Here is a 14,068-nt window from a genome sequence, read left to right as displayed (position 1 = left end):
CTCGTTATCGATCGCTATTTCAGTACACCAGTAGTATAGAACACCAGAGAATAAGGCTTGCACTGAACGAATATCCATAGTCGACGCGACTTTATTCGTAGAAATAATCAGACTGAAACAGTACAAGATTCAGTCGTCAACTTCTTACTTCTTTCTTTACTTCTACTTATAGCGCCTTGACGCTCAAAGGAATATTTGTGTAAAAACATAGTACATTTCATAAAGAACATTGCGACTTAATCTCGTTTGGAGTCTCAACGATTTACTTTTTGCTTTTTAACCAGTCATTCTCTTATTGGATACACTTTCTGGAACCTGATTTATGGAAAATCTCTTTACTTCCGAACAATTCACCATGACTACGAACAATATCGAAGCTACGAACGCCTCCTCCGGTTTCCCAGCTGCCGGTAATGAAGACTTAAAGGTACAGTATGATGGATCACTCGCATCCAACGTTTCCGAAATCAGTGGTGTGAAGCATGAAACCTTAGACAATGCAACTGCCGCTGTGCCTTCACAAGAAGAAACCGAAAATCTTCCTCCTTCTGCGTTATTACAGAAGAAGCATGCGGTTGAGAACCACTCAAAACCTGCTTCATTAAGAAGCACATCGCAAAAACCCGCTGTTGATGTGCATTCAGAGGCTGCATTTCCTACCCTTTCGCCCAAAGTCAACACTAATAAACCAAAGAATCCTTCTTGGGTTCGAAAGGCAGCTGGCGTTGGCTCAGCAGCTAACGATGATACCGCTTCTTCAGCTAACTCACCTACTTCTTCTAGCAGGACCGCTTCTACTTCCAAAGAAACGGATTATATGACAGACACTTTGATTTTGGGTCCTGACCAGCAAATATCTCGCCTTTCGTTTACTGGAAAACCAAACTCTGTTGCCGATATTGTCCGTACAATTATGCTGCAAACCTCTACCCGTATAAATGTCTCAACTGCATCCAAGACGAAAAATACCACCTTTTTAATTCAAGGTAAAGTTGCTTCTGTCAAGGCAGCCCACAGACAAATCATCAGGTCCATCGGTCGTCGAAACACCATTATTGTTCCTTGCCCTGTCTTTGTTGTCGGTGCTGTTATCGGTTCCAATGGTCAGAACCTCAAGACCATCATGGACCGTACCGGCACCCGAATTCAAATCCCAAAGCGCAACTCATCTGCCGCTGATGACAATGATAGCTTTACGAAGAACGAAAAGTCCACACTCTCTTCTCCAACTTCATTGGACGAAATGGAACCTCAGTACGATTTGACTTCCGTTACCATTGAAGGCGACTTTGAAGGCGCTGAACTCGCCAAAAAAGAAATTGAATCTATAATAAACGAACGCACTAGTCATACTACTATTCGCATTAACACAATTCCTACCGATTTGTACAATTTGCTTCGTGGAGCCGATGGTTCAAATATTGCCGAATACGAACAGGGCAAAGATCTGAAAGTCCAAATACCATTTGCATACTCCGACAGCAATTTGCCAGTTAATCCCATTGTCTTATTTGGCGAAAAGTCTTGCGTTCGTGAATGTGCTCTTTTCTTACAAGGAAAGGCTGAGGAATTAGCTCGTACTACAATTCCCACTATGATTCCTGTCCCTCGTCGTCAACATCGGTTTATTAACGGAGAAAAGAGTGCTGGTATTCAAGATATTTTGAGAAGCACTGGCTGTTCAGTTATACTCCCTCCTATCAATAGCGAATCAGACATTGTCAGTGTTCGTGGCCCTGCAATGAATATTAGTGATGGTATTAAAATGACGATGGAGCGTGCTAACTCTACAGTCATTGATGCTGTCAATGTTTCCAATGTCTTCACTTCTTTGAAGGATCCTTTTAGCCATGCTAACCTGCTTGCAAGATTTTTCATTCGCTCAAAGTTCCTTTCTCAATATGAGAATGCCTTGAAAGTTCAATTCCATCTTCCCAAGCGTGAAGAGCTCCAGGAACCTACTAATAAATCTGTCATCGTTGAAATTTCTAGTAAAGACGGTGAGAACGTTCTCAACGCTCGTGCTACGTTGATTAAGATTATTGGGCAGTTTCCTCCTCATAAATTTTATAATGTAGAGATTGATCCTCTCTTGCAGCGTTATGTTATCGGATCTAAAGGTAAAAATTTGCAAAAGCTCAGAGCTGATCATAGCGTCGAATTGCTCATCGGTGATAATGGTGAGGATGACTCAAGTGTCATTCTTTGTTTTACTGGATCGGCTGATGAAAAGCTTCCTGAACAGATTCAAGAAGAATTGGCAACTTTGGGTGAACGCATTAAATCTTCTGCTGATGCCTCCGCTAAGATTGTCTCTGAAACTTTCCAAGTACCTTCTGTTTATCATAAGCATATAGTGGGACCAAAGGGTACTACGCTGAAGGCAATCCTTGGTAACTCTGAGGAAAATGTTATCGTTCAGCTTGGTAAGGTCTCTTATCGCTCTGACTCTACTGATGATGATGTCTATGTTCGAGGATTTTCGAACGACGTTCAACGTATCACCAATGAAATAAAACAACTAGTCAGAGATGCAAAGAATCATGAGATTCTTCACTCATACGTTGCTGAATTTAATTTTCCCGCTCAATATTCAAAGAATATTATCGGCAAAAATGGAAGCAATGTATCCACTCTTCGAGAAGATTTTGGTGTTCAAATAAATGTTGAAGAAGGACAAGTACGCATTCAAGGTATTAAAAAGAATGTTGAAGAAACTAAATCTCGTATTGAAGCTCAAGTCCAAGCTCTCATGGATGATACCATAATCCGGGTTACCATCCCCAATGAATTCCATCGCCAGCTTATTGGTGCCAGCGGAAAATATGTTAAACGCTTGGAGGAAAAGTTTACTGTCCGTGTTCGTTTTCCTCGTGAAGACGACTTGAGCGCTACCGGAGGTGAAGCTACTAAACCTTCATCAGCTGATGAAATTGTCATCCGTGGTAGCAAAAAGGCTGTTGCTTCTGCTAAGCAAGAGCTCATTGAACTTTATGAATATGAAAAATCTATTGCTTATAGCGAAGCAATAGAAATCCCTTCTAAGGCTGCTTCTAGAATCGTTGGCCGGAACGGTGCTACTGTAGAAAAAATTCGTGCTCAACACGACGTCAAAATTGATATTGGAGACGAAAGGTCTGAGGGTGCAATTAATGTTTCAGTACGAGGTTCTAAAGAAAATGTTCAAGGTGCCATCCAGGAAATCAAAGTTATTGCTGACGAAATAAAAAATCAAGTTGAGAAAGTTGTCAAAATTGATCGTGAATACCACCGTTTCCTTATTGGTCCTAGTGGAAGTAACTTACAAGAAATTATCAAGGAATGCGGCGGTACAGCCGACAAAGCCGAAACTGCTCGTCTTGTAAGCTTTTCCAATGGCAGTTCTGACGAAGATCGCAATTCTGTTGTGTTACGTGGCAACAAGCAACTTGTTGAAGCTTTGGAATCTCGTTTCTTGCAAATTGTGGAGGAACTTAAGAATCAAGTTGAAAAAACCGTTGATGTTCCTCAACGTAGCATCAGTTCTATCATTGGAAGAATGGGAAGCAGCCGTCGTGATATTGAAAAGAAAACATCAACTTCTCTTACAATTCCCAATGTTTTAGATCCTGAGCAACTTGTTAAGATTACAATTATCGGTAGCCCCGAGAACTGTGATAAGGCTATTAAAATGATTCAAGAAAAAGTTGCTAGTCAATACGCAGAAACCCTTGAGGTATCCAATATTTTGTGTGAGCGATTAACGAATGGTCCATTTATCAGAAGACTTCGCAACGATCTCAAGGTGTTTGTGGACGTACCTGGTGTTAATAAACAATTGGAAGGTTCCGAAGTTGTGCTTGAGGATAACGAAGAAGGCCCTTATCCTTGGAAGTTGGTTACCAAGCAAAAGAATACTGATGGTAGTTCAACCCTGACCATTAGAGGACATAAGGAAAACGTTGAAAAGGCCATTACTGCTTTGGAAAAGAGCCTTAAGCAACTTGAAGAAGAATGCACTGGCTATCTTTCTGTTCCTCCTAACTTGCATCGCCATATTATTGGTGCTGGTGGCTCCGCCATTAACAAGATTCGCAAGGCTGCTCAAGTTAAAATTGACGTTCCCCGTACACCAGGTGTCGATATCATTGTCATCCAGGGAAGTCACTCTGGAGCTGCTAAAGCGAAAGATTTGATCATTGAACGCTTAAGTGAGTCTCAAGATTAAAAGAATTAAAACTTTTTTTGATATGCTATTTTACATATACCCTTTCCTTTGGAAGATTTCTCACTTCATGCGACTAAATACTCACTTCATCCGTGCTATATCAAATCTTATTGTCGCTCTTTTTATACTATTCTGCTTAGTATAGCAAAGCGGTATATAGTCCTTAATTTTGTTACAAAGAAATAATTTTTGTCTTCATCCAACAAAAAGTGAGTCAAAGAAATTGACGTTCATTGGTATACTTCGCTCAATTGAGAAGAAGCTTAGATCTTACTTTATAATGTATAATTTTTATTTTAAATTAAAATAAACGACTTAAACGACTCATTTTATAGATGTTATTGGATTAAAAGATACATGAAACCAAATGATGCCTTTGTCTATGCTAACAGGAGCACTTATATATATTTATCAAAAATCCTAAAACATAGTCAAGCATCAGTGTTTTCAGATCAACCAACTAACTAAGATATTCATAAACAGACCAATACCAGTATAAAGCTTTACTAACCAAATAGATCCCTTTTTTTTTCTTTCATAACAAAATTATATTATAAAAAGACACAATGATTTCAAGAAATTATTGCAAAAGTGGATCCCGATAGTGACGCTTCGTATTATTCTTATAGGCAATTTTGGTGAAAAACCGCTCTTTCTTTTGACGATCTTGGTGTGTATTGATATGAGAGGCACTGAATTTTTTCCTTCCGTCTTTGACACCAGCAAGACTACTTTCCACAGCGCGGCTGCGAGCCATCGCTTCTCCGCTGGTGGCATGTCTAGCAACATTCTGATGAACAGCAGCACCATCACCGACGGCAGTAGTACTGGGAGGACGAATGTTTTGACGGAAATAACGAGACAAAGAACGATGACCGGCACGAGCACCAGTGGGCAGATGAAGTTCGTACTCGTCAGCTATAGGCACTCTACCAACATCCATGCTATCTACACTGGAGTCAGAGTCACTGGAAGCGTCTTCCCAATTCTCATCATTTTCTGCGTTTTCTACATCAATAATCTCTTGAGGTTTGTCGTACTCAGGATAGGAAGCAGTGAAATCGTAGAAATCAGAAAGCTCAAGTTGTTCCTCCTCAGTATCATAAGCAATAGAGAAATGTCCTTTTTGCTGCATGTGAGAGCGAACAGCCTCCAATGATTTGAATTGACGGTTGCATGTTAAGCAAGTGTAACCAATAGAAACCTTTTCAGCTAAATATTCAAACAGTCCGGGTTCGTCCACAACAAATTCTCGTTCGGGAATGAACAAGCTGTGAATCGCTTTCATGTGCTTCTTGCTTGCTTCAAAAGAAGAGAAAGAAGCATTACAAAAGAGGCAGTCTTTTAGACCCAGTTTTTGGCTTACACGACGAGCGAGTTCCTTTTCAAAGTCTTCCGAAGTTGGGTCAGCGGGTGCCTTTGAAGCGGATGCTTGTGCTTGAGGAGTATCCTTTGAGTTGGATTCATTCCTCAAAGAAGGATCAGAGATTGAAACCGACTCAGATGCCAAGCGTTTTGACAAGTTTTGAAGTTCTTCTTCTCCAGCACTTTCATCGACAGGTTCTCCCATAGAAAGGGTTGACGAGGTGACGCTGCTTGTTTCATCTTGTTTCAAATTGTCCGTACGGGACTTCATCTCAGAATTACGAACACTTTCGCGATGCTTCTTTGAAGCCAAATGAGAAGAATAGGCGCCTTCTGAATAGAAGTTTTTGTTGCAAAAGTTGCACTCACGATAAAACTCAGCTTTTTTCTGAACAGCTTCATTATGTTTTTGGATAGAGAGAATTTTCTCAGCAAAGACTTCAGCAGACAAGGGAGGAAGGCTAGCCACTTTTCTCTTCAAATTATAATGATGCCAATCAGATTTCCAATGGATTTTCTGAGAATCAGCACTGTGAAATGCTACATGGCAAGTTGTACATGAGAATGTAGTGGCCATCGTAAATTCTCAAAATCGAGAAGTTCTCGATGTTAAGCCGATAATTCTTTGTATTTACTATTAATACCTTTTTCCCTTTTTTTTTAAGACCAATAAAAAGGTTATTTTTAGCCCTCTACCTGAATTTTCTCGAGGGAGCTATGTTGGTGGAGAACAGAATAAATTGCCAATACCTGGTGAAATAACATATCCTAGCAGCGCTACAGTTAGTAATACGACGGTTTTTTAGAAATAGTTTTTTCTTTTTTTCTTTTTCATGTTCATATGTTTTTCTATGAAAAAAACAAAAAGTTGCATTTTATTCATAAAATTTTGACGCCCAGTAATTTGCACATTTTCACTATCGCATATAGGTATAAAATAAATTGATCGATTTCGTCCGCATCCTCAGTGAAGCATAATTCTTTAAATTCTATTATTCAATAATAACTTAACTACCTATATAAACAGTTTCACTTTCATTTCTCTTCAAACCGTCTTGTACTTTAATGAGCATGTTGATAAGACATGCCTTTTTCTCCAGATTAGTCTTTTAAAACTCAAGGAATCTGTTTCACAGCTACAAAACAAGTTTTTTTAGGCCTTGCATTAAATCAACCAGAAGTAAGGGATCCTTACAATGATTAGGATACCAGTCTTCAAATAAATTGTTCCATAACCCTTGTTCCTTTTCATCCTCCAGTATTGATGGTTGTACTGATCTGTTTGATTCACTGTTCTTTAATTGTTTTGATAAACTTTTAAGTGTCGCAAGCTGCTCTTCAATGTTTAATGTTTTGATGTCATTTAACTCATTACCATTAAGTCGCGACGTGCCAGCCAAAACCGATTTTCCAAAGTAGACACTTAAAATTACAATTGTAGACTATCATTAGTTAGTTTAAAGAACGTGTAAACCCGATTGACGTACAAAAAGTTTTCCTGTGAAAAGCTCCTTTGTGCGGTCTGACAACAAACTCGATGCTTCTAAGACTACACTGAAGTAAGTTTCCATAATTTCGTTTGAACATTGACGATTTAGTTCAGGGAGGATGCATAAGAATATAGTCCTTAAGCATGAATATAAAAGCAGTTCATCTTCTTCCTGCTTGCAAATCTCCAACAAGTCAGAGACAAGACGCAGTGTGGTAGCACTTTTTTCAGAAGAAGTACCAATGTTTCGAATAAAACCACAGTAAAATTTTAACTGAGTTACCAGTCTTTCAACCCTGCTATCAGTTAGATGTGTATTTTCAAATCGCAAGCTCTCGTACTTTTGATCGTGATTGGATGTCTTACGGGCTGACTGAATGTATTTTAAGAATTCCTGTAATTCTTCCATTAAGTTGTCCGTCACAGAAGCGATATAAAGTTTAACATTTAATTGAATTTCGCTTGCTATAAGGTTCAGGTTTATTATTCTGTGAAAGAATTCACCACATATTAAGTTAATTTGGAAAGTACTAGATGCTTTGGCAGCATACTCCACTTCTGTCAATAAGGCCAACATATCTTTTCTTGATTCCGGTAAGGCCAGAGTTTGCTCTTGAATATAATCCAAACTTTTAATAAAGTAATAGCTTGCAACGTTACGTTCTCGATATTTCTTCATCAGTAGAGGCAGCTCATGCAGTAGATGTAACTGTTTTGAGATATAATTTGAATCAGACTAAAGTAATTAGAATATGCAAAACGCAATGTTATGTGTCTTACGGATTTCTTTTTCAACAAGGCAGGCTTTTCAATAAGGTTTAGACAGAAATACACATAGGAAGATAATAAGTCGACTATTTTCTCATTTGGTGCACAATGTTTTAAAATGCTATTAGCATCCAAATGATTAACATGGTCAAAAAGTAAATAGTCAAAGACTTCTTCCCAAGAACCCAACGAGCCCAATTCATTATGAACAGATAACATACTGCACTCGTACACTTTCCATTCTTCGGAATTTTTCAAACGATTGGCCTCCAAATTAAAACCAAAGGGCCAAACGGATTTTTCATTATTTACTTCATCTGCTTGTGAGGATTCCTTCTGGTTGTTTTCAATAGTCCATACTTCCAAGGCGTGTGCAATAATAGAAAATATCAAATTTTTCTTATAAAGGTTTTTAAAAGCAGAATTTGATATTTTGTAATTTTCTTGTGTAAGGATCTTTTTGAGACTAATCTCTTTCGTTGATTCTTGGAGAAAGCCTTCCATGGTTTGATCACAGTACTTCGTTAATAACTTCATGACTGGTAAACGAATTTGAGCCTTTTTGTTAAAAATGCTGTAACAAAGCATTTCTATGTCTTCCCGGTTGAGTAACTGATGGTCTATCAATTGAAAGCATAATTGAAGTGCAACTGCACGAACACTTTCTATGTCATATCTGCAGATTTCTGCAATTTTAGATGAAAACCTTTCTAAAAAATTAAGTGAAGAAAGTGATAGCCCTTGTTTTCGCTCATTTATAAAAAGTTGTTGAATGATTTTTAAAGCAGACTTTCGAATTTTTGCATCCTTAAAGAATAAAGTTAATAAGTTTTTCATAGGAATCTTAGCTTACAGTATCAGAAAGCCCCCATCCGAGATACAATAATGTTGATCTATCCTGAAGATGAGATGGAAGCAGTAGGCAACACTCGTGAATTGCCATAAAGCATTCCAATCGGATAATAGATCTCGTATCACGTATTCTTATTAATATAGCACTGTTTTCGGTCAAATTTTTGATCTCAGATACAAGCGTTCGAATTACCTTTTGTAAATATCATCGAATAGATAATTAAGATTCTCGAGCAAAACTTGATCTGCATCCCCTTCATTGGAATTGTTACCACCTTGGATATTGGAAAGCGCGTTTGCGAGTGAGACGTAGAACATGCATGAAACGGCGCTTGAAGTATGTCGGATAGATAACCATGGGCTAGTAGTCATACATATTATCCAAGATTTAATAGTTTCCATATAAGATGCGGTTGATATTTTGTCCTTTTCTATAGACATAGCAATGAGTTCATCAACGAGAAAACGAAGCTTGGTTCTGAATGACTTTCCTATAACTGTTGAGCATGCATATAAGTACGGTTCTGCAAAAGTGTCGTTCTAGACGATTGGTTAATTTCCAAAGAAAGCGAGATTTGCATACAAAATTAAAAGTTGAAGATTGTATTTGAGCTAATGTTTCAGGTATGGATTCCATATCCTCCATGTCAAAGTGGTTTAAAAAAGGTTGACAATTACAAGACTAAAATAATTAGCATGTAAAAAGCAGTAGTCTCTTACTAGCAAAATAAGATTGAGAAATCCACGCGTTGATTCAAACGAATCCGTTTCAGAGTAGGAACGCCATTTGGTGCTCAGTAAATCCGTAGAAATGCTTTCATCCATTAAATCATCTAAAAGATCTAATTAGTTTCCATATAGCAAAAATCTTCATTTTTTGAAGGATAAATACTTACTGAGCAAACTGTATGACGGGTCTTTAGTTGTGTTTTGAGTATTGTTTGAAGTGATTGTTGATCCTTGGGTAGTTTCATTAGATGCAATTGGTTCAATTTCTAGTTTTCGTTTTAATGCAGGTGTTGAAATATGAGATCCATCATCGTGATTGCTGGAAACACTTTCAGCAGCATGATTCAACTCTATATCCTCCTCCAAATCAGGCAAGGAACCATCTAAATGACTACTTAGATCAGATTCAAAATCGTATTCCATGATATTTAACCGCTAACTAGCTTCGTAAATAGTTGCTCTGTTCAAGCGCGTAGTGCGTTGGTGTAGCTTAAGTAGGCGATACGCGACGCGTTGACTATAAAGAAGTCCCTTTTATGCGCGACTAGGAAAACTTGAAATGCTCAAAAAAATAGGTGATATTAATTTATTTATCTAGTAAAATAAAACTTACCTTTGGGAAAATATTACGCGTGAAACATGGGTTCGTGATCGATTTGGTGCTGCTCTATTGCAGGTCCGTCAGCTATCAAGTTTCAACTTCGCGGCACTTACTTAGTTCCTGACTTCAATCTTTATCTTACAATTCTTTTTGTACCTATTACTAGTTAAATTGTTAATTTCTTTTATATTTATTTATCTTGGTCTACCTTTCCTATTGTTTTTAATACTTTGATAACTTAATTTTGGTAGATTTTGATTTCAAAACCAGGACTAGAAGTGTTTCTATTTTTTGTTAGCAAAGATACCAATGTTACTCTTTTATACGCCTTTGTAAAGTTATGGAAGCTTCAAGCAGAGTCAATGCTCATGAATTCGCTACAGATGAAAATCAACGAGAATCTTTCGCGTTTAATGGAAAAGACAGGATCCTTAATCGATCGCCTTTAAGAGCTCCTCTGAAGTCTGTGGAGAACATTTCTCATGGAGCTTTACAATCTACCTACATCGACACAGGTCGCTTCCTAACGTCCCCCGCCAGCTCAGAAGAAAATCATGTTTTTCAAGATGAAAAAGAATTAAGTAATGTTTTGGTGAACTCAGTACCTGAGGATTCATTTTCTGACCAAAAGAACACATCTCTCGATATTTTTGAAGAAACCCTTGATTCAGACCCCCTTGAAGCCACCGAGTCTTCACATGTTGCGATTCCTTTATTCACGGAGGTAGACGTTTGTTTGCTCTCTCAAGCTTCAGAATACATTAAGGCACATCCTTCCAAGGAAGATGACGATCAAGATCCATCGATGGTTTCCGATTATGAAACCGATATATTTGGGTACATGCGAGAATTAGAAAGGAATTTGGCTCCATCCCCTTCGTATATGTCTATTCAACATGAAATAGATTGGCCGACTAGGCATTTGTTGGTTGATTGGATAATTCAAGTCCATCAATACTTTCGACTTCTTCCAGAGACGTTATATCTAACAGTGAACTTAATTGACAGATTTCTTTCCACAAAGGTTGTTTCTTTTCAAAAGATACAATTGGTGGGTCTTTCCGCATTATTGATTTCCTTTAAGTATGAGGAGATTCATCCTCCAACTATCTATCATTTAGGAAAATTTGTAGAAGGAGTCTACGAAATTGAAGAAATTATTCGTGCAGAAAGATACATGCTGATGCTACTGAACTTCGAGTTAAGTTGGCCGGGACCCATGTCTTTTCTACGAAGAATCAGTAGGGCTGATTCCTATCAATACGATATTCGATCTCTAGCAAAATATTTGATGGAACTGACGTTAATGGATGAAATGTTTGTAGGAGGATATCCCAGTGCCATAGCAGCTGCTTCTTATTACTTGTCCATGCAGATGTTAGGATATACTACATGGACTTTGCATCATATTTATTACAGTGGACTCACTGCTCGACAACTGGAGCCTTGTGCGTTAGGGATCATGGAATGTATTTTGGATGCTCCAAACCATCACAGCTCTATCTTTCAAAAGTACAGTGAAACTAGAATGAAACGCATTAGCGTTTTTGCTTACAATTGGGTGTCTAGTATTCTATAATCATACCTCCGTCTGTCTTTCATGTTCTCCCCCCCCTTTTTTTTTGGAAGTTTTGCTTTTTGGGGTTTTTTTTTGGATTATTTGCTTATTGCGGCTTCCCATTTTCACTTTGCTTGAATTAATAACATAATATTAAATATAACTCCTTTATAGGTAAATAAGTATATATTTAAACCTCTTCGAGTCAGACGCAGAGCCGTGAGGACTCTGAAGTTATTGACCAATCTGGGCTGAACTCGTTTATCGCTGGAAAGTAGATGTAGTTTATAAACATTTTGCGAAATGTAAACCCATACTTCTTCAAAGCATTGTAATAGATTATGATGAGCAAATGATTAACTACCATAGCTTTCAATCTACAAGGTAGAAATACCCTTTTGTTATTATATATTTTAACCAAACTCTATAAATACTACATGTTTTCTTCCAGACCATCTTTTAAATTCATGCCAAATTGTAATGCTTCACTTTACGACTGCTTCTGTTACCTGAAATTTAAATAATTTCTTCGTCTTTAGCGAATTTGCCAGGAAATCTAAATAAGTGGGCTCGAAAAAGTGTTGTTAATATCCAATGCTAGTGAACTGGGAAGGGATTCGCGCTTTTTTTCAGACTGTGAAACGTCCTAGGACATTACTTCCTCACGTAAAATTTCCTTCATTCACAAATGTTCCGGTTGGTATTAGCAGCCATCTAAGCAATGCGTACTGTCGGCCTGTTGACATTCGAGGTATTGTGCTAGACAAGGACGATTGTATTACTGTACCTAATAAGAATGAAATTCCTAATGAGAATCTCGAGAAACTACGAGAGTTACAGAAAAAATTTGGAAAGAGCCATATTTTATTGGTGAGCAATTCAATTGGTTCTAAAAAGCAAGATCCGACTGGAGAAGATGCTGCCCACTTTGAAGCTCGCTGGGAAATTCCTGTACTTCGACATTCGAAATTAAAGCCACTTTGTGAACAAGAAGTATGGGATTATTTTCAGAGATCTACACAGATTCAACATCCCTCACAGCTTTTATTCATCGGTGATCGACTACTTACGGATAGCACCATGGCTAATCGTATGGGTGCATGGAGTTTATGGTTATATGTTGGAGTACAAGAAAACTCAAGCTGGGTAAGAACTCCTCTACTACAATAATACTAACATACAACTATCCTTGCAGATGAACAAATTAGAAGGAAAGCTTTACCAAACGTTCCAACCGATGGGTCCTATCCTACCTCAAATGAACGAGAAGGATAAGTAACGATATGTACTTCATAACGAATTTTATATTTCATTCAATACTCCATTTCACACTACTTTGCTAATTTTGGGTGGATATTGCCTTTCAACACATCGTTATCAAAAAGAATGAGAGAATCTTCCCTTGTAGTACGTACTTCCATGTCACTTCATTGTCCCGATATCCCGTAATTTATGGCGTTTTGTAAACTGTAACATATGCAAAGAAACTAGAAATAAAGCAGAGTCCACAGCAAGGTAAAAAACAGATTACTCTACGCAGAGGGCAATTTCCACAATCTGACGTATGAAATAAAAAAAAGCCACAACATCAAAACAACAAATTTCTTGTGATTAGAAGGAAATTATTTGAAAAAAAAAAGAGAAGACAGAACAGGACCGGTGTTCCGTGCAGGGAGGGGGGTGAAGCATACATGAAGAAACCAAACAAAAACCCATCTCCGGGAATTAATTAATAAACATTGCAATCATAAGAATTCGTAAAACAAAGCTCTTTCTTCATTCACTGGTGTTACTTCGTCGTGCTGAAGGATTCTCCACAACCACAGGTAGATTTAATATTTGGATTGGTAAAAATAAACCGCGACTGCAACTCATCATCCCTGTAATCCATTACAGACCCAATAATTTGCAGTAAAGCCCTTCGAGCGACAATGATACGAATTCCATCTTGCTCCACAATTTCATCAAACTTTTCAGGTTGTTCAATGTATTCCAACGAATACGCCTGGCCAGCACAACCCTTTTGCTTTACGCCAATTCGCAAAAGTTTATCCTTCATAGAAGGATCGTTCAACATGCTTCGCAAATGATTCACCGCACCTGAACTCTACACAGGGATTAGTTTATGACTTTCAAAAAAACGAAAAAAAAAAAAGGAGGAACAACTCCTAATAAAACAACATACCAATTTAATTACGTTTTTACGAGGCATCCTCCGAGTAGGAGCCAGTTCTTTCTTCGAAGTTTCATTGAGAGAAGGAGCTGCAGCACGTAAACGGGTGGGTAGAGGAATTTGAATATTTTGTGATTTTTGTAGTGTCGGATTCATATTTTTCAGGTTATGAATTTCATGTAGAGAAAGATTTCGAGTAAAGTTCCGTAGCAAGCCCTCACGCAGGGGGAACCTTGAAATCTGTCGTGTCGATAAAAGTGCAAGCATTCTGAAAATTTATCCAGTTTTTTCGTGATTCGATGGTTCAAACGCCAATTATCAATACT

At 37.9% G+C, this 14,068-nt stretch overlaps 6 protein-coding genes across 6 annotated transcripts; 3 read left to right on the top strand and 3 right to left on the bottom strand.

The window, feature by feature from the left end:
• Positions 1 to 322: 322 nt before the first annotated feature.
• Positions 323 to 4,207, top strand: vgl1 (KH domain RNA binding protein, vigilin; the record flags this gene model as incomplete). The annotated part of the gene is made up of 1 exon (XM_056183310.1): positions 323 to 4,207. One exon carries the CDS (start codon positions 323 to 325, stop codon positions 4,205 to 4,207), a length of 3,885 nt encoding a protein of 1,294 aa, XP_056039268.1.
• Positions 4,208 to 4,787: 580 nt separating this feature from the next.
• On the bottom strand, positions 4,788 to 6,149 carry rei1 (ribosome biogenesis protein Rei1; the record flags this gene model as incomplete). The annotated part of the gene is made up of 1 exon (XM_056183309.1): positions 4,788 to 6,149. One exon carries the CDS (start codon positions 6,147 to 6,149, stop codon positions 4,788 to 4,790), a length of 1,362 nt encoding a protein of 453 aa, XP_056039271.1.
• Positions 6,150 to 6,708: 559 nt separating this feature from the next.
• On the bottom strand, positions 6,709 to 9,833 carry rec11 (meiotic cohesin complex STAG protein Rec11; the record flags this gene model as incomplete). The annotated part of the gene is made up of 9 exons (XM_056183308.1): positions 6,709 to 7,014; positions 7,060 to 7,357; positions 7,403 to 7,797; positions 7,842 to 8,636; positions 8,683 to 8,827; positions 8,875 to 9,221; positions 9,265 to 9,363; positions 9,402 to 9,514; positions 9,578 to 9,833. 9 exons carry the CDS (start codon positions 9,831 to 9,833, stop codon positions 6,709 to 6,711), a joined length of 2,754 nt encoding a protein of 917 aa, XP_056039270.1.
• A 518-nt stretch (positions 9,834 to 10,351) lies between these two features.
• cig1 (G1/S-specific B-type cyclin Cig1) lies at positions 10,352 to 11,590 on the top strand (the record flags this gene model as incomplete). The annotated part of the gene is made up of 1 exon (XM_056183307.1): positions 10,352 to 11,590. One exon carries the CDS (start codon positions 10,352 to 10,354, stop codon positions 11,588 to 11,590), a length of 1,239 nt encoding a protein of 412 aa, XP_056039273.1.
• Positions 11,591 to 12,163: 573 nt separating this feature from the next.
• gep4 (phosphatidylglycerol phosphate phosphatase Gep4) lies at positions 12,164 to 12,848 on the top strand (the record flags this gene model as incomplete). The annotated part of the gene is made up of 2 exons (XM_056183306.1): positions 12,164 to 12,715; positions 12,765 to 12,848. 2 exons carry the CDS (start codon positions 12,164 to 12,166, stop codon positions 12,846 to 12,848), a joined length of 636 nt encoding a protein of 211 aa, XP_056039272.1.
• A 510-nt stretch (positions 12,849 to 13,358) lies between these two features.
• Positions 13,359 to 14,009, bottom strand: isa1 (mitochondrial [4Fe-4S] cluster assembly and transfer protein Isa1; the record flags this gene model as incomplete). Its single annotated transcript, XM_056183305.1, has 2 exons — positions 13,359 to 13,676; positions 13,755 to 14,009. The coding sequence occupies 2 exons, from the start codon at positions 14,007 to 14,009 to the stop codon at positions 13,359 to 13,361; spliced, it is 573 nt and encodes a 190-aa protein (XP_056039275.1).
• Between the last annotated feature and the right edge of the window lie 59 nt (positions 14,010 to 14,068).

This window comes from Schizosaccharomyces osmophilus, chromosome 3 (genome assembly GCF_027921745.1).
Source record: "Schizosaccharomyces osmophilus chromosome 3, complete sequence".
Lineage (NCBI taxonomy): Eukaryota > Fungi > Ascomycota > Schizosaccharomycetes > Schizosaccharomycetales > Schizosaccharomycetaceae > Schizosaccharomyces > Schizosaccharomyces osmophilus.
This window is presented reverse-complemented; position numbering and strand designations above follow the sequence as displayed.